Source organism: Apostichopus japonicus, chromosome 9 (assembly GCF_037975245.1).
Source record: "Apostichopus japonicus isolate 1M-3 chromosome 9, ASM3797524v1, whole genome shotgun sequence".
In the NCBI taxonomy this organism is placed as follows: Eukaryota; Metazoa; Echinodermata; class Holothuroidea; order Aspidochirotida; family Stichopodidae; genus Apostichopus; species Apostichopus japonicus.
The window spans coordinates 25,915,721-25,936,234 of record NC_092569.1 but is presented as its reverse complement, the minus strand read 5'-3'; the positions used below and the strand labels follow the sequence as shown (position 1 = coordinate 25,936,234).

Here is a 20,514-nt window from a genome sequence, read left to right as displayed (position 1 = left end):
TTCCTCTGTTTAGCCACAACTCTCAGCAAAGACATACAGTAGTTATTTATCTCTAAGTTAAATTCAGTCTGTAGGACAGATAACCTGTATCCCTGAAGGTTTATTCCTCTGTTTAGCCACAACTCTCAGCAAAGAGATACAGTAGTTATTTATCTCTAAGTTAAATTCAGTCTGTAGGACAGATAACCTGTATCCCTGAAGGGTTATTCCTCTGTTTAGCCACAACTCTCAGCAAAGAGATACAGTAGTTATTTATCTCTGAGTTAAATTCAGTCTGTAGGACAGATAACCTGTATCCCTGAAGGTTTATTTCTCTGTTTAGCCACAACTCTCAGCAAAGACAAACAGTAGTTATTTAACTCTAAGTTAAATTCAGTCTGTAGGACAGATAACCTGTTTCCTCTAAGGTTTATTCCTCTGTTTAGCCACAACTCTCAGCAAAGAGATACAGTAGTTATTTAACTCTTAAGTTAAATTCAGTCTGTAGGACAGATAACCTGTTTCCCCTAAGGTTTATTCCTCTGTTTAGCCACAACTCTCAGCAAAGAGATACAGTAGTTATTTATCACTAAGTTAAATTCAATCTGTAGGACAGATAACCTGTATCCCCGAAGGGTTATTCCTCTGTTTAGCCACAACTCTCAGCAAAGAGATACAGTAGTTATTTATCACTAAGTTAAATTCAATCTGTAGGACAGATAACCCGTGTATCCTTTTTGTCATTGGTTGTCGGCTGAAATACCACCATATTGGTTTGGCGAATGACGTTGCTAACAAAGAGTTGTACCATCTTATCTCTCGCTAACTATCTAGTCTCCCAACAACACTTATTCGGAGCAGAACAGATTGCCAGCCGTACAGTCTTGATGTGATTGGTGTACTGTTTGGGTCTGCATATTCAATTAATATTGCCCTATCGACATAGTAGAATTTGTCAAGTGGTTAAGCTCCCAAGTGAAACACTAATCAACAGCTCTCCTCCCAAAATTTTTGCTAGTTTCTGTTTTCACTTGTACATTTGCAAACGTACGGTTGCTATGCTGCCCGACAAGAGTCTTGACAATCCGATGTGTTTCTTATTCTACAGGTAACCAGCATGTATCTAGTTAACAAACTGCGAACTAGTAACCAGCAGTGATTTAGTTGGCGGGACATTTAAGCGGTGTATTATCAAAGATTAAATACGACATCATTGAACCTGACCTTGGATTTTTGCGAACATGAGTGAGGATGGGTTGATCATGAATTTTATTAAACCATCCCCTCCCCAAAAAAATCTCAGATCAAATTTTTCCCCAGTTTACCTCAATGCCTGTAAATTTCGCCCAAACCCCCATTTTAACTCCCCCCTTCCCTCCCCCCTCCGTCCCCATGACCAGAAACAACATGTCACCTTTCTCTTTAACTTTTTTTATTTTTTCTCTCCCTCCTATCAACTTTGGTCATGCTTCAGAGAGTGCTCTCTCTAGCAGTTATTCTCTGCCTGAGAGTTTGCCACACAAAATGTCAGAGAGGTCTAGTAAACCTCTCGAAGTCTGCGGTGAGAAAGACTTACTCGTTGTCCATCCTCGTCATGGGTTGTTTCGTGTATGCTGACTGTTTGCAACACTCTTTTTTCCTTAAATAGTTTCATTTGTGGTTTTTGCATCACTGGATGTTCTGACAGAAAGGAAATGATAAGAGTACACATCTCTGAGACGTGCCAGCTGTTTCTATATATGCCACTAGATCGCCGTTCTAAAATGTTCTTTTCTACAAAAGTAATGTTGGACAAGATGTCTACTATTTCAACTTATTTTTGTGCATGGCTGTTAAGAGTGTTGATATCGTAATCCACAAAAAGAACATCCCAGTCCACTGACAGAAAACAGTGGTCTCTGAGAATTTCATAACCAAATAACGGCCAGGAAGTCTTATATTTAGCTGTTTTGTGCTTGGCTGTTATGAGTGTTAATATCGTAATGCACAATAACACCTTCATGGACTGACAGAAACTGAAAATCCAGATAATTTCTCTTCGGAAAAAAAAAAAAAAAAAAAAAAAAAAGGAAAAACTAGTTAATTAATATAAATCAACCATTATATAAATTTGAGAAATTTCTGTCTCTGAAATCAACAGTTTTGTAAGTTTGAGAAATTTTTGTCTCCGAAAATTACAAATTAAATCTGTTTCGAAATGAGGTCTATACTTCGATGTCGTCAGCACCCACCTCTCATTTATTTATCACCTTTCAAAAAAGTACAGATTATTAATATTAGGGATATTACAGCAGCAGACAATGTTATATGTGGAAAAGTAAGACAAATGCAGATAGAATCTGCTTTTTATGGTTTAATCTGGGTTAAAAAAACTCTCATAGTATTATTTGTATTTTGGCATTATGCTAAATACATAATATAATTACAAGAGTGAGTCCTTAGGACAAGTCCTGCTAGATTTATTATTTGTATGCATCTGTGTTCCTGAAACTTGTGTATAAACTGTCTGTTGATCTTGTTGTAAAAACTCATTTGGCAATGATAAACCAGTATTCCCTTTGTTCGGTCATTATTGACAAAATAAGGAGTACTGTTTTCAGCAAATGTAAATATCTATTGGAATTACTTTTTGTACTTTTAATTTTCCACTGCCAAGTTTTGCTGACGAAGGTTACAGGGGGATTAAAAAATCCCAATATATATTTTTTCTAAAACAGTACTCCTTATTAGTCAATAAGGAGTCATATCTTATTTCTCTGTGTTTGTCTATGATGTACGTATGTATATATATATATGTATGTATGTATATATTTATATACAGATGCAAGGAACACTTTATAGCAATGCATGTTATTAGCACTATGCAGCATGTAGCATGCTATGTGTCTTGTCTTTTTGGTCTTTTTAAACCTGTGATTGATGTCAGTTATTGTAGTCGATCCCAGCACGTCCAAGTCTGTAGTCCTTGGCATCGATGTCCGAGTTTGTGTCCTGTATTTTATTTCTAAGTCCAAACCAAAAGAGTCTTGATTATGTTTTCAAAGATGACTTTGGACACAATCTTAGTCTTGATAGGTCATAGTACAAGAATAGTCACATTTTGAGTGCTATTACCATTTTCAGGAAATACACTAAATTTGTGGAATGCTCCTTTAAGGTTGCTCCTTTAAGGTTCCTCTTAGCAGTGTTACAGTAGCTCAGTGGTTAACGCCGGTGCCTTCCAATCATAAGTTTGAGTCACTCCAAGATTAATGTATGCCGTCCAGTTACAGAGTTGTTGACAATTCATAATCATGGACGTTAAATATGAATCTAAGAGACTGACTTCTGTCAGCCTGCCGCTTTGATAAGTCAGTGCGCTTCTTTGCGAGTTTCTGCTTGCAGGAGGATCTAAAATACATGTATACATGGCTAAATTATTGATGACATTGCCTAAATGTTGATGTTAATCCATTGTTCGTTATCAATTTTAACAACCGAAACAAAATTGATTTCTAATTTAATTACTTCATATGTACAACAGAACAACTTTGGATGACAACCAACGTCCTTTGGTCATGTATCCTAAACATGACATTTGAAAACATGAAGTACATTCATAACGAGTTCCCATCGAGTTTTGGGATGTACCTGAGGAACTGACCCGATGGGCTGCTCTGTGTTATACTAGTCACTTTCTCAAAAATTAAAAGTGGTATAAAAATACATAAAAATATATGAAACAGTGTTTCATATTAATATCTAAAGCATCACAATTATTGTTCTGCACTCCTAAAGTCATTCCTTAATTTTTTTTAACAGTTTAATTTTGACAAGTTTGTTTACTAGAGTAACAATACAAAAAGTTGCTTAACAGAGGTAAGCATCCAAAGCAAAACAAATAATTACTCTGTTAAAAGGCCCGTTCAGAAAGTTTGAATTCAGTGGCTGGAAATTCAATCTTATCCATCATGACATTATATAGAATCCTGTAGTCGGAACTTGCAAAGGCACATGCCCAGGGATTGAGCGTGTTGCCGTTAAAGGTGAAAGAAATCTTGGGAGGTGTGCAAGTGAAATCTCAAGAGGTTTACATAACCGCCTCCCATTTTAATTAAAAAGTAATCGGAAAACATGTTTTTCTTGGTGGGGGAGAGGGGGACATCTTAGAAATATGTTTTTGGTTATACCATCTCAAAGTTGCATGTTGACTACCCCTTAGAAACTCACGCCTTCCCAAAACAATCCTGTTTAGAACCAGTTGTTGTTGTTGTCTGAGACTGATACTTGTTCCCCCCCTCCCCCCAACTAAATTTCAAGGTAACATCCACGGGTGTTGTCCAACAAAATAGTCTTGAATTGTCTACTACTGTACTCCTAATTTGTACTTTCTTTTGTCTTACGTTACAGATACTAACTTGATGTCCCCTCCAGTAAGCCTCCAACCTAGAGCACTACAGTACAGCTCACCCTCTCATCCTACGGTGCAAGTGGGTCCCTACGGAGACACCACACCCCCTATGAACCCCCTACTGGGGGTTGATAGTCTCACCAATAAACACATCCTCTCTGCATCAGCCATGAGCAGGGATCAGGTATGATACTACTACTTAATGGAATGTAGTGTAAATACCACATGTGGTAGTAAAAGTGAATATTTGGCATATATTACGATTTCAATTATATATATATTCATTTGCCTTTTGTCGTTTACCTCCATTTCATTATGATAAAGTCTGTTCAAAGTATCTCTTTCGAGCTCCGAAATTTGTCTCTTTATAGAATACTATTGTTTCAGAGTAAAAGAAAGCAAACATACCTTTTGATATACATGCTACACATGTATCGTGAGGGCGTTGTGGTTAAGGGCAGTGGACTTGTGATCTAATGATTACAGGTTCGAGCCCTGGCCAGATCATTGCGTTGTGTCCTTGGGCAAGGCGCTCTATCTCCATTGCCTCTCTTCACCCAGGTGTATAAATGGGGACTTGCGAGGTAACTTGTAAATATAGTTGCGTGCGCCGATTTGTGGCTGCACCCTATGGGAAGTCTCCCGGGTGGCACGTGGTTGTGGTGCACTGTGGTGCCCCATGAGAGGTTGATTGAATTGTGCACACTTTGGTGTGTAGGTGTGACAAGTTACCAATGACCAGGGTTAAGTTGTAAAGTCGTGTGAGAGGGCATTGGCCCTGAACAAGACTGTAAACCTAAATAATAATAATAATAATCTTTGAACCTTTATGACAACAGATCTTGGATCATTTTACATAGCATATTGTGATGCGTCACTTGATATTTATTAATTGATTCGCTGTACGACCTTGAGTCTGTCTGTCGGTCAGACCCATTGCCGTCCGGCCTTCAGATTTTATTGATCGCATCGATCCGTAAATTGATTGATTTGTCACCAGCTTCATCGACTGTTTAATGTCGCCCACGACTTCAGAATGCTGGGGCAGAAGGAGAAGGTACCAGAACAGGTTCTCAAGGTAAAGTCCTTCTTTCTTTTTCCCTTTCCAAATCGTTCTTCAAAACATCTTTGAATATCCTTGTTTTCAACTCAGTGAAAGTAAATGGAAATTGTTTACGGCAATTACATATAACATAGCATTATTGAAATGAATAAGTACCAGTTTAGAACATAGTGCTGATTTTAATTAGTCAGAATTTATATAATACCTTCTGCTATGTACACTAAAGGAAAATTGTATTTTCTACTTTTCTGTAATTTTCTGACGGTAAAATATTAATGTTCGTGAACACATCTTCACTGGTCAGTAAGTTCAAGTTTGTTCAGTTTACTCTTAAATAAGGGAACCAGTATGACACAAGTACCAAGTTTCTTGCAGTTTCTTAGGTAAAGGAACTCTTCCACAAGGCCCCGCCTCTGGGTTTTATAGTTTGACTTTCCTCTACTTCATGGCTGTTCAGATTATTTTGTTATTTTGTGCAACTTGTACTATTTAATGTTGTAGAAAAACAAATAAGGAGAACTGAAGAAGCAATAATCAGTTACTTGTAACTTCCTTTTTTCAGATAGTTATGCATTGCTCACTGGAGGGGTGCATCCAGGATTTCATAAGAGTAGGGGTTGTGGCTAATGGGGTTGTGGCTAGTGGGGTTGTGGCTAGTGGGGTTGTGGCTATTGGGGTTGTTCTTCGAGCTGACCCTTCATGTAGAAGGTCTGAGAGTGTCCTCTCCCAAGTCTTAATACAAGCTTGTGCTATTAAAATAATTTTGAATGTTTGCAGAGGAGATCGAGAATGGTGTGAAAACCCAACAAACACACACCAAAAAAAACAGCATAAACATTTATTTTTACCACTTGTGCATGCATTTGCCAGTAGACAAGAAGTTTTTGTAAGCACCATTCTGCTTTTCTGTTTCTCATCTCTTTAACACTTTTGTTTTATTTGATAGGGTAAAGTGATGGCTAATATGTTCTACGAAGCCAGTACTAGAACCTCTAGCTCCTTCATGGCAGCCATGCAGCGACTTGGAGGAACAGTGATTCCCTTCAACGAATCCATATCCTCACATATGAAAGGGGAAAGCCTCGCGGGTGAGTCTTAACGCACAATAGGGTGTTGTCAATTCTGTTACTATTGCCAAAGAGAAACATTGGTTGAAGCAATGCTCACAGTATCTACATTGATCAGGCGCGTAGCCAGGAATTTGCCAAGGGAGGGGCGAGACTGTAGATTCGGCATTGCAAACTATCTAAGCATAGCGCCACCATGGTTGGCGCGAAGCATACAGGAAAATTTTGGCTGTAAATGCCTCCCAGATTGCTGGAAATGGCACTTCCCAGGGCCTTGTAAGTTGCATCTTAGCATTTTCTCTTTTGAAAATACTAGCGAGATCATAAAACATTAAAAAAATAAAATAAAAATTATGCTCAAGGGGGGGGGGGCGAGTGCTGGGGTACTCAAGCCTTAGGCCATCACGATTCTGCATCTTTCTCACATGTGAATTTTTTTTTCAGACTGGATTTGGTCTGTTGGTTATGTAATGAAACCACTGGAGGTCTTTGAATTTATAGTTCATATTTATAGTTGTGTGAACATGTTGAAGTTAAAAGCATTCTTAAAAGTCTCAAAATCACTTACTGAGGCACAAAGAAAAGGGATTTTTTGCTGAACAGTTCTTATCTCCATTTGTATTCAAAGCCTTTTATTGGAATGGTGTACTTATTGAACAATACACCATCTCCCTTCCCTCTCCTTCCCCTGCCTGTTCCCCCTTTTCGCTCCCCCTTTTCGCTCCCCCTTCCTCCCCCTCCACCTTCCAACATCACTTCTGTTTTGCCCTTCCACTCTTTGAAGAGGAATTTTACCTACAGTTAGGACAATGACAAACAGTTGTTATTGCCATAGCAACCAGTGTATATTGAAGCCTATTGTGGGTGTTTTTCTCCCCTATGCAGACACTGTCCAGATGATGGCAGGCTACTGCGACGTCATAATTATTCGTCACCCGAAGCCAGGTGCGGTCCAAACTGCTGCTCAAAGCTGCCGGAAGCCGGTAATCAATGGCGGGGATGGTGTTGGGGAACACCCCACTCAGGCCCTCCTGGACGTGTTCACTATAAGAGAAGAAATCGGTACCGTGAACAACATTACCGTGAGTTTGATCAACCCTAGTATTATTTACAGATTCTTTAGCTTACAGGATAATCAGGGTATGTTAGAACTTTCAGTTAGTTTCTCAGTGTGTGAGCTCTTCTTTGTATGGTGAGAAAGATAAAGGTTCTTTTGTTTCAGCCTTCCACTGAGTCAACCCGCTATATTTGTGGATGCGTTTCATTTTAAACTATGACGTTGATATTTGAGTTAAGTGTTGTACCTCTCTTTGTTCTTTGACCCATATAGGTTAAAGTTCACCTGATATCTATGGCATATACTGACCAGTCTCTAAGGGGCAAAGATGTGGGGTGGGGGCCGGAGGGGGAGGGTTGGAAGGATGTATTTTGTCATGACACACTTTCCTCGAATTCAATTTTTTTTTGAACGACAAAATTTTAGTATTCACATCCTTCTTTGGATTAGTGTTTGAGATGTGCTATCATGCCATTGATATTTTTGAAATTCTTTTAGTCATATCAGCAGGCAAGAAATCTTCTTAGTGAAGTTTCATGAATATAATTTATATGATGCCGGCGTCTCCCAGTCATGAGATCCCCGGTTCGATTCCCTGCCGACAGCAATGTGTGTCGTCTGGCAAGGGTGTTGTTCAATAACAACTTCCCGACATGGACGTTAAATGGATGTGTGCCGAGAGATTGGCTTCGGTCAGCTTGCGAGTCTACAAGCCTCCATGGCTTCTTTCGCGAGTTCCTGCTTGCGGGAAGATCACATATACATACATACATACATACATACATACATACATACATACATACATACATACATACATACATACATACATATTACATCCTTTCTTTGTTGCACCTAACCCAGTTGTACCTTTGTTGTACCTAACCCAGGGCCATTTGCGAGTGACCCTTTGGCTAAAGTTAATATAACTTTTCTGGATTCATATTATTTCATTATTGGGAATTGCATGAAGCTATCACATTTCGCCGCTGCTACTTATGGGCGGGGGAACCTAGAAAACAATCGTCAATCATTTGCGTATATATATCTTTGCCGCTGTCCAGATCACAATGGTCGGTGACCTCAAACACGGTCGGACGGTCCATTCCTTGGCCAGACTCCTGACGCTGTATCGGGTCAATCTCAGATATGTCTCTCCCCCCAATCTCAAGATGCCTCAGGCAGTCAAGGACTACGTCAGTGGTAAAGGGATTCCACAGGTAAACCAACGGTCTCATTTCAGACTAACAGTTTCTTTGTGGTAAACTAATAATTTTGTTTGGTCATAAATCATCAATGGCATCTCATTACAATGTGTGAACCTGCCCTCATCTTACAGGCATGAGCTTTTTCCGCGAATTTGTGGAATATCTGTGATTTCTTTTCTACCTCGGGGACAAAAACTATTATCCTAACACACTGTAGCATACGCAAACTGGAGCCTATACCACAATTTTTGCAAAGTTCTGTGATTTTTTTTACCCTCTGGCTCATCCCTGATCTTAGTAGGGACAATCAAAGGCAGTAGTTTGAGTCTTCTGGCAATTTTGTTTTTTGTTGTCTCTTGAATTGACCAGTGGTAACCATTGTATCAGTGTTAATCGATGTGGCTTATTCAAATCAGTTAAATAGTGGTGCATTGAATATTTAAAGGCATTAATAGCAAGTGGTAAAAAAAAGACAAAGTACCAAAGATACATGTCAAGACCTGTGGCAAAAGAACTACAGAAGGGAACTTTCTCACCAGAGCAAATTTTAAGAGTTTTATTCATTGAGTAGACTAAAAGCCTAGAATACCGTCTAGAATACCGTCTAGTAGACTCAAGAATTGCATCTCAAGTTTTAAGAAATCGAATGGTGTCATTAATTTCTGGCTAATTGAAAAGTGTTAATTCTGTGAACGGTTTCTAAGAGGCGGTGTCTTAGTTTAACTGGTTTGATGAACTCCTCTAAAGGGTTTACTACAGTACAAACATCCGTTTTACTAGTGATAATGAAGTCTCCTCTAAAGGGTGTTGTACAGTAACAAACAGCCGTTTTACTAGTGATAATGAAGTCTCCTCTAAAGGGTGTTGTACAGTACAAACAGCCGTTTTACTAGTGATAATGAAGTCTCCTCTAAAGGGTGTTGTACAGTAACAAACAGCCGTTTTACTAGTGATAATGAAGTTTCCTCTAAAGGGTTCTGTACAGTACAAACAGCCATTTTACTAGTGATAATGAAGTCTCCTCTAAAGGGTTCTGTACAGTACAAACAGCCATTTTACTAGTGATAATGAAGTTTCCTCTAAAGGGTTCTGTACAGTACAAACAGCCATTTTACTAGTGATAATGAAGTCTCCTCTAAAGGGTGTTGTACAGTACAAACAGCCATTTTACTAGTGATAATGAAGTCTCCTCTAAAGGGTTCTGTACAGTACAAACAGCCATTTTACTAGTGATAATGAAGTCTCCTCTAAAGGGTTTTGTACAGTACAAACAGCCGTTTTACTAGTCATAATGAAGTTTCCTCTAAAGGGTTCTGTACAGTACAAACAGCCATTTTACTAGTGATAATGAAGTCTCCTCTAAAGGGTGTTGTACAGTACAAACAGCCATTTTACTAGTGATAATGAAGTCTCCTCTAAAGGGTTCTGTACAGTACAAACAGCCATTTTACTAGTGATAATGAAGTCTCCTCTAAAGGGTTCTGTACAGTACAAACAGCCATTTTACTAGTGATAATGAAGTCTCCTCTAAAGGGTTCTGTAAAGTGCAAACAGCCATTTTACTAGTGATAATGAAGTTTCCTCTAAAGGGTTCTGTACAGTACAAACAGCCATTTTACTAGTGATAATGAAGTCTCCTCTAAAGGGTTTTGTACAGTACAAACAGCCGTTTTACTAGTGATAATGAAGTCTCCTCTAAAGGGTGTTGTACAGTACAAACAGCCATTTTACTAGTGATAATGAAGTCTCCTCTAAAGGGTTCTGTACAGTACAAACAGCCATTTTACTAGTGATAATGAAGTCTCCTCTAAAGGGTTCTGTACAGTACAAACAGCCATTTTACTAGTGATAATGAAGTCTCCTCTAAAGGGTGTTGTACAGTACAAACAGCCATTTTACTAGTGATAATGAAGTCTCCTCTAAAGGGTGTTGTACAGTACAAACAGCCATTTTACTAGTGATAATGAAGTTTCCTCTAAAGGGTTCTGTACAGTACAAACAGCCATTTTACTAGTGATAATGAAGTCTCCTCTAAAGGGTTCTGTACAGTACAAACAGCCATTTTACTAGTGATAATGAAGTTTCCTCTAAAGGGTTCTGTACAGTACAAACAGCCATTTTACTAGTGATAATGAAGTTTCCTCTAAAGGGTTCTGTACAGTACAAACAGCCATTTTACTAGTGATAATGAAGTCTCCTCTAAAGGGTGTTGTACAGTACAAACAGCCATTTTACTAGTGATAATGAAGTCTCCTCTAAAGGGTTCTGTACAGTACAAACAGCCATTTTACTAGTGATAATGAAGTCTCCTCTAAAGGGTGTTGTACAGTACAAACAGCCATTTTACTAGTGATAATGAAGTTTCCTCTAAAGGGTTCTGTACAGTACAAACAGCCATTTTACTAGTGATAATGAAGTTTCCTCTAAAGGGTTCTGTACAGTACAAACAGCCATTTTACTAGTGATAATGAAGTCTCCTCTAAAGGGTGTTGTACAGTACAAACAGCCATTTTACTAGTGATAATGAAGTCTCCTCTAAAGGGTTCTGTACAGTACAAACAGCCATTTTACTAGTGATAATGAAGTCTCCTCTAAAGGGTGTTGTACAGTACAAACAGCCATTTTACTAGTGATAATGAAGTCTCCTCTAAAGGGTGTTGTACAGTACAAACAGCCATTTTACTAGTGATAATGAAGTCTCCTCTAAAGGGTTCTGTACAGTACAAACAGCCATTTTACTAGTGATAATGAAGTCTCCTCTAAAGGGTTCTGTACAGTACAAACAGCCATTTTACTAGTGATAATGAAGTCTCCTCTAAAGGGTGTTGTACAGTACAAACAGCCATTTTACTAGTGATAATGAAGTCTCCTCTAAAGGGTGTTGTACAGTACAAACAGCCATTTTACTAGTGATAATGAAGTCTCCTCTAAAGGGTGTTGTACAGTACAAACAGCCATTTTACTAGTGATAATGAAGTTTCCTCTAAAGGGTTCTGTACAGTACAAACAGCCATTTTACTAGTGATAATGAAGTCTCCTCTAAAGGGTTCTGTACAGTACAAACAGCCATTTTACTAGTGATAATGAAGTCTCCTCTAAAGGGTTCTGTACAGTACAAACAGCCATTTTACTAGTGATAATGAAGTCTCCTCTAAAGGGTGTTGTACAGTACAAACAGCCATTTTACTAGTGATAATGAAGTTTCCTCTAAAGGGTGTTGTACAGTACAAACAGCCATTTTACTAGTGATAATGAAGTCTCCTCTAAAGGGTGTTGTACAGTAACAAACAGCCGTTTTACTAGTGATAATGAAGTTTCCTCTAAAGGGTTCTGTACAGTACAAACAGCCGTTTTACTAGTGATAATGAAGTCTCCTCTAAAGGGTTCTGTACAGTACAAACAGCCATTTTACTAGTGATAATGAAGTCTCCTCTAAAGGGTGTTGTACAGTACAAACAGCCATTTTACTAGTGATAATGAAGTTTTGCGATGTTCTTTTCAACTGTAGGAAGAATTCAGCAGTCTTGAGGCAGCTTTGCCCGACACAGATGTCTTGTACATGACCAGAATACAACGAGAGAGATTCGAGAACGAAGAGGAATACAAACGGGTTAGTTTTTAAGTACCAAGTCTCTCAAAAAGTGTCAAGGGAGTCTTGCAAAGAAAAGAATTATTACAGGAAATGAGTTTTTTGAGGGGTGTGGGAGCTGGGGGAAAGGGGAGTTGTATGTGGAGGAGGATGGGGAGTCAGGGATGGAGAGTAATAGGGGACTGGGTTGGGGAAGGTGTTTGAACAATTGACTTCTCGTTCTCTTCATCGTTTTGAACATTTTACTTTTCTTTTAGTTCATCTGGTTCAGATGAAGTAGTGTATGGATGTTAAACCCGCTAAACCAAACTTATTTGAAAAGCTGTTATCCTCTTCTCTGCACCTGATGTGTTGGAAGGCTCACAATTGACCCGTGTTATGATTGTTTTAAACAAGAAAAGGAAAAAAGAAATAGTCAAAAGTAGATTCCGGTTTGAACATAATTTCTATTTTCAAAATTTGACTTTGGCTTTATGCTATGTCTCACAATATTACAACAGCAGAAAAGTATTTATATCTACTGCTTTTAATGTTTTAAAGAATTTCACATTTGCAACTTCTGATTTTGAATTTGAAGTGAGATTTCTAGATTCATCTCTTTCTCAATTCATTTTTTGTTAACTTTTGTTTTGGTTAATTTGCTCGGCAGTGCTGCAACCTTTACGTGGTGACGCCCCACACGATGACCAAAGCCAAGGAGAGAATGGTACTGATGCATCCACTGCCAAGAGTTGATGAGATCAGGTGAGTTTTAAAAGCATCGGGAAACACTTCCTCTCTTTAAATTTCAGAATCCCCTCCCACTTTCCACTAGTCTCACTCAATTGTGTTCAGTTTGTTTTCCAAGTAAAGAATGCTGCACGCTGCAAGACTGAACAAATCGATTCAATCTGATTGGTTGGGTAATACGCACAACTACGAAGGATCTAATCATCAATGTTTGTGCCAGTTTTAATTAGGTCATCCTCAGTCAGGGACGGTCAATAACACATTCAGTAGCATTTTACCGGAAAGATATCTGTCTCTGACCGGTGGTAAAAAACGACTTGACCATCTCATTGTCTACAAATGAAGGTAAATGATGTTGCATGTGTCTTCAGCATGCACCGGTCATTAAGAGGAAACAGTTGTCTCGGGCTCATTGATGTTGTCGGTCCGTCTTCACTCTTCGGTCGTCTGACCGCAGGGGCGGTGGGACAATCTGGATGACTATCGAAGAGCTTGGCCCCGATAAGCGTAGCTGGTTTGGCGTTTAACGTTGCGGGAAGCAGCCAGCTCAGCAAATGTCCTGAAGTATTTCTATAATTTAAAGACGCATTGCAGTGTTCAAGTGGAGGGGTTTTTAAGGGTAGTGAGTGATACTGTATGAAAACAAGAGATATATGTCTTTGTATGGAAGAAACAGGGTAAAGCAGATAGGCAATAATAACTACTCTCCTACCTTACATACTGTTAACTTGTGGTATGGTAGTTTTATATTCGAACATTCCTATCTCTAAATGAGAGAATCCAGAATTATCTGATTTGTTCAGGTCAAGTCCAAGTTGCAGTAAGACTCATGTAATTAAAAACTACATTAGGGTTCTTGATGGGGACTTGAGGGTCCCTCCTGATCATTTGTTTTCTACTAAACTAAATTAAACTAACATTAAGAATTAGGTATTTAGCATCAAGCCATTTAATTGTGATGCAAGATTATATTTATATTTTGTTTACAATGATTGGCAGCTGGCCATAACGCCTACTGGTTAAAGCTGCATTCTGGCTGGAATTTTACACCATCAGTTTGTAATAGCAGTTGGATCAATGGATATCCAACCAGGATATAAAGATTTCACGGCTTGGCCAATGTCACACCATAACGCTCTGTAAGAAGTGATTCATGACATGTGGTTGGCTGATGTGGATTTACTCAATGCTGAGGTCTCTCTTCACCAGGTATTAGCGATGAGATGACCAATAACCTGATTTTAAAATGTTGTTGTACAAACCATGTCCATGTAATTGTTCATTAAATAATACCCCAATTCTGCAATCTTTCCTTGGTAGCGTTGAAGTCGACTCGGATCCACGGGCAGCCTACTTCAGACAGGCAGAGTGCGGTATGTACGTCAGAATGGCGTTACTTGCGATGGTACTCGGGAAATACTGATGGAAGGGAGACTCGTCGTATATGTTCCGTCTGGTCAAACCATTACTTGCGATGGTTCTTGGGAAATAATGACGGGAGGAAGACTCGTCGTATATCTTCCCTCTGGATAACATTATAAAGAAGTTTTCATTTGTACGGATCAAAGTCACAGTTTCTGAACTCAACAGGGTAAAATATTATGTTTAAATCGATTCTGATTACTAACTAACATATGTATTGATTAGTATGTGTCTATGTTACATGTACATATTCATCCATTAGCTGGTGTAGACATGAGTTCAAACCAGCATAGAGAATGTAAACTAATCATGGTTAATACTTGGTTTCGGCTCTGGTGGAAGGCTCAAAAAGTGCAACACTTTTGAAATCTTCCGATTTGGTAAAATATTCAAATGGCGGTGTTTTTGTGTGCCTGTGCGCGTTGGGGGCGTGTGTGTGTGTGTTAATGATACTAAACTAAAAGTGCTATCGGTTGTTTAACAGTGCTGGGACATGCTTGTATCAACAAAGTCTAGTGCTTCCATGTTAACTTCTACCATTCTTCGCAGCGTTCAGTGGGTTGTGTTTATGAAGTAAGTGAAGATATATGGGTTACTCAAAGAGACAATTTTACCAACAATCTCCATTCAATATAAACAGTGATAATGTCAAGCTGTTAGAAGGTATTTAAATTTGGATCTAATTTAGCAAGTATTTTGATTTCGAATTTTGTTTTTGTCTTTTCAGATCTTCCTTTGTTTTTATTCTATGTTAACAAAACGAAGGAAAGTTAATTGATGTTGTTAGACATGTTTACAAAAGGCTTGAGAGGTTTTAGTTAGAGACTGTAAGACATGTCTTTCATAGAGATTCATACAATGTATTGTCTTTAAGAGCACAAAGGGATTATTTTCTTGTCTTCTCACAATTTAAATGTCTGTTCTAAATTTTTTTTTTTACATTTGGGTACTCTTTGGATACTAAGTGCTATTAATTCTGTTACATTTTCAGACATTGGCATGTCTGTGTGTCTTCATCTGTGTCTGTGTGTATGTCTGTTTCTTAGATTGCTTTGGCTGACTGAAACTTTTTTTATCTTATTCCATATCTTTATTATTATTAATTAATTGTTAATTAAATATTAATTATGAAATAAGGCCGGTTATTAAGCGTGAGGCTAATTTAAGTAAATTTGTCTCTTTATTTTAAAACCGCTAGTCAATCTTGTATTGGTTAGTAAAGGTTAAAAAAAGTGACAAATGTTTATAGGATGTCAGACTTCAGATTTATAGTATTGAGACCTCTCTCTACCAGGGTAACTCTTTTTTAACCCTGAAAACTGACTTTTGTTTCTTCTCCGTAATATTATCTACTTTATTCGCTGCATCTTTATGAATTGTTTTATTTGCATTAACGAAATACAAGTGGAAAGTGAAGGTCTATCAACTGAAGTTAAATTAATCAATTATACTTTATATAATTCTTTATACTTAGCATTCCTCATTATATGGTTTGGTATCTTTGGTGTATTGTGTACAATAGTACATGAGATTCAGAAATTGAAATATACCTTCCTGGCACCGATAAGTGGGAGGAATTCAGGTTTTTAAAAAAAAAAATTTTTCCCAATGTTGTTAGGTTAGACAGAAAACAAGATTATTTGGGTTGTGTCCTGATTGAAAAACTGCATGGATGTGTGACTTGACGCATACATTTTCGACAAGGTGGGATTCTATATATGTGTTAGGTCTGTTTGATAGAACATGTCATTATCAAAGGTGGTTTTTTAAGTCAATTTGAGATGATTTGAAGTATTTTTTGGATGCTTGCTTATGATAGTTTCGTTTCATAGCAGTGAGGCTGACTTAACTCGACTTTGCCAAAGTTTGATATTTTTTCCCAGTTATTGCGGGCAGTTTTGTGTCTCATGACCGGAATAGATTTAATTTCCACTTGGTTTCCTTGGCTTTGCCCTTCTGTTCTGAGGTCATCCAGCAGTATTTGTTGTTCTCTCGTACCAAGTAGTCAATTTATGCGCTGTGTTTGAGGTGTCATGTTCTAAGACATTCGGTCTCATCCTTGTAAGAGATGATTCTGGAAGGATTTTGTAGCGAGGATACCTCTGCTTGTTCGGGCTGTACTTTCATAGTTCAAAGTTTAATATTCATTTCCTATTTGTTGTTATAATCTTGTATAAAACAGGAGCTTTCCCTAATTTATCAGAACATCCTTCAACTCAAACCTTAATAGTGTTGAAGATTTCCCTCTCCTTGGGCATTTCCAATTTTGTTTCTAAAAAAAAAACTTTTGTCAGATTTATTTTGTATGAGCATATACTCCAAAAGGGCTTCCTGGAACCCCCCCCCCCAAACTTGGTCCAGTCCATTTGAGGATGTGAGCTATCGGTGAGAACGATCATATATTTTGTTTTGCCCCTCACTCCCTCCCCCATACCTCTATCTTAATCCACCCCATACTTCATCGTCACTTTCGAACCTTCCCAATTGACAATTATCTTTAAACTCCATCACTGTTTGTGCTGAACTGTGCTGACATTTTGATTTACTTCTTAAAGAGGCTGTCTAACATCATAACTCATAATATGACATTAAGAGACCACGTTATCCCGGTAAAGTTATCTCAGAGGTTCTTACTTATTTTATTTATGACGTCCCTTTGGGTCTCTTCCTCCCTTCACTGGTGGATCATCCTTGATTATGATTTATTCTTTAGGTTTTTAGTCCTAATCTCTCTCTCTTTGTCCTCTTGTGAAGTTAAAATCAGCAAATTTGTCTTGAAATGTCTCTCATGATTCTGTGTTACGAAGTTTAAACTCAGCCCATTGTGTAAATAGTGTAATATAGGCCTCCAGAGGTAACAGCTTTCCTTTTTTCATTTTTAATGTGTGTTACCACTTCTGGTAAGTTTAACTTACCATTTTTTTTTGTTATTTATGTTAAGTACCAATTTTTGTTAAACTAAGGTGTAAAACTTACCTTCCATGTTTAATGTCTTTTGCCAATATCTGTTAAATGTATCTTACCAATTCATATTGTTATAGTTAATCTTACCTACTGTGTTGAAATGTGTCGTACCAAATTTGTGTTAAGTTGCACTTAAACCTTTTGTGTTAATAATCGCATCGTACATTTCTCTTAAAAACCGAATTTTGCTACATTCCTGTTGTATGCCGAAGAAAAAAACAAACATTCATGGAAGATGAGCTACTTGAGACAAAAAAATGTTTTTTTCTTTAATCGGCCAAATCCATTCCACAAACCACGACCTTAGATTTACAGTTTGTAAACGAAAAAAAAAAGCAACAATGCATTAAAATTGTGGGACACAGAATTTTGTACATATTATTAACGTAGTAACTCGCTACACATCTAAATGACTTCAACCACCATGGAGCTCTTATATTAGAAGTAGAGGTATCCGATTATGTGTGTAAATATTAAATATGGAATATTTAGAAGCCAACTTAAAATACCTCTTTTGAAGTTATCTCTTTTAGAGGTGTTTGGTTGAATAAGTGTGGAACGAGTCTCTTTGGTTTTTGGTCAGCTTGGTAGAAATTAATATCATAATATTTCGGTATCGGATTTAATGATCGTAGGTGTTAGGGTCATTTTCCTTGTCGGTGCTTGGTGGAGACAGGTGCAAAAATCAGTCTTCCTATATTTCAAATTACTTTTTTTTTTTTTTTTTTTTGGGGGGGGGGGGGCTTTCTACTGAAAAGCTGATATGACTGTTTTTACCTCATACGGATTTACATCATATTACCTACGGAACGCCTTCATGAGCGTCTTCAGTGTTATTGGAATGCATGATGGAATGCATGATGGAATGCATGATGCATGAATGAACAGACATGATTTATAGATTATATACATTTGTGTGGAATATTGGGTTGTAACACGGGCACTCCAAACGATGTGTTAAATTAGTATAACAGAATGTCCGCGTGACGTTCATTAATGAAATTAATTGAATGTGATGCACATTTAAAAGATGTATGCAATTCTTTGTTGTAGAACAGTTCTTGATATTATATTCGAAATACACTGGGGGTCCATTCCAATGAAACTTTATTTTTTCCCCACCAGGTGTTGTAAACCTTTGGCAAAGTGGTAACAACTACAAACATTTTCAACCACCATGGTAGAAATTTTAAGGTATAAGTTGCTTAGAAAGTTCAATTGTTGCCTTCTTAAAGAGATTGCCTAATATATATTCAGGTATGAAATGATATCATGTAAAAATGTGAACCACCCGGGTGGTGGATATGAATAAAAATCACACGGGAAAATATCGAAAATTTGTTTGTTGAAAAATTTAATTAACTGAAAGTAAAACAAAAATCACATTTGAACACCTGTCTGTTATATTGTGCCTTAAGTGTTGAAGCACTGGTGCGATCACGATAATTTCTTAGCTATTATATACGGTGATGACCAAATAAATTCACAAAGCACTGCTTGTACATATTTATACACAGTTTATTGATTTATTATTTTGACATTTATGTGTCTGAATTTCTCAGTCATCCAGATTTAGGAACGTCGAGAGCCTAGTCGGTCCCCCGGGGAAAATGAGGGCACCCGTGCCCCTTTTTTAAAACCTCCCCCGCCCCTAGGTATATAAATATTGTGAGAATATCTTCTCTATCCACATTCCTACGGTACCCGCCCCACCCCCTACCCACATACATACACCATTGACCTGAGCCCAGGAGGTATCCCTCTTCCTTGATTAATGTTTTGAAGTGAACTTTTCATGAGGTTGGAAATCGTCCTCTGGTCAGACAAAGTTATGTTATTTCTATAATTAATTTATTTATGGGGCTTGGTGAATCGCGGCTCAGTCCTCACGGAAGATCCTGGGTTGTGGGCATAAAATGTGAAAATTCGCTCATGTAAAGCAAGTACCCTTTCCAGACGGTGTATCACACCCAGTGACGAATTATTCTATAGACAAATGGCAAAAGTTTGTAAAAAGTAAGTTACCATCAGGTTAAACATTCGCAAAACATATGTAGCGCATGGCTAATATCACGTAAGCCAGATTTGACAGAGCAACTCCCAACACAATTAACCAACCCGCGCAACCACTGATAAACACTACCCGCCGAACTCTGCCCCGCACACGCGACCCTCGGTCCACTCCTGATAATGCTGTTGTACTATGTTACGTTTCCTTGGGAGTATAGATGTCGGTTACGACAGTTGTCAGATTATCGTCTCTAGATCAACAAATAGAAGACTTAAAGAGCACCATTAGATAAGACCTTTGATGTTTCAGTGTAGATTAGACCAGCCCCCTTAATTAGACATATTCTACAATGTTATTAACTACCACTCAGGTACGAACGGCGTACTTTGTACCCTAGCTGTACCGATTAGTCGCTACTAACGAAAGCAAATACCAATCAAGAAAAACAAACTCATTATGAAGTTATTCTTCATAACCCCATAGCATATTATTTATTTCTAACACAAGAAACATATAGTGAAGACCTCTGTGTCAGTCTGACACACAATTTAAAATATGTGTAACAGCGTACATTGCACAAATTAAAGAGAACAGTCCCGATGCAAGGGGACTGGGGTTAGAAGCGGATCAGTCGTTCAGTAGTTTGGTTTTCGTGCCCAGGTTCTTTCCTGGGCGTAATATTTTAAAAAGTATTAAAGAGAAATCGCTTTCCTACACATAGTCAAAACTAAACGACATCCTTATATACCTATAGCCTGTATAATATTTAACCAGCAATACCTTCATATAACTTACACTAATAATCCACTCATTTTAGACAACTAAAATTAGCTGTTGAACTTTGATTTCAAAACCCTACAAGTCACTACTGTAATAATAGACATTTTTTTATCACCTAAATTTACTTATTAGTTAAATATATTTTAGTTGCAAACGATACGTATAGATATCTCGGTGCTAACTGATACGGCTTATTTACCAAAGTAAAGAAACAAAACCAATTACAAACAATTAGCAACCAATTAACGTTAAGCCTCC

The 20,514-nt window shown here is 37.9% G+C and overlaps 1 protein-coding gene across 3 annotated transcripts in view; it reads left to right on the top strand.

Annotated features, from left to right (window-relative positions):
- The window catches only part of LOC139973207 (multifunctional protein CAD-like), a 54,118-nt gene extending 35,295 nt beyond the window's left edge, over window positions 1–18,823 (top strand). For all 3 annotated transcript variants that reach the window (XM_071979725.1, XM_071979723.1, XM_071979724.1), the window contains 8 exons: window positions 4,369–4,553; window positions 5,370–5,447; window positions 6,379–6,520; window positions 7,385–7,581; window positions 8,618–8,773; window positions 12,270–12,371; window positions 13,000–13,094; window positions 14,400–18,823. In XM_071979725.1, the coding sequence (XP_071835826.1) occupies window positions 4,369–4,553; window positions 5,370–5,447; window positions 6,379–6,520; window positions 7,385–7,581; window positions 8,618–8,773; window positions 12,270–12,371; window positions 13,000–13,094; window positions 14,400–14,502 (1,058 nt within the window). In that variant the 3' untranslated portion in view covers window positions 14,503–18,823. The remainder of the gene's footprint in view (window positions 1–4,368; window positions 4,554–5,369; window positions 5,448–6,378; window positions 6,521–7,384; window positions 7,582–8,617; window positions 8,774–12,269; window positions 12,372–12,999; window positions 13,095–14,399) is intronic.
- Window positions 18,824–20,514: the final 1,691 nt, after the last annotated feature.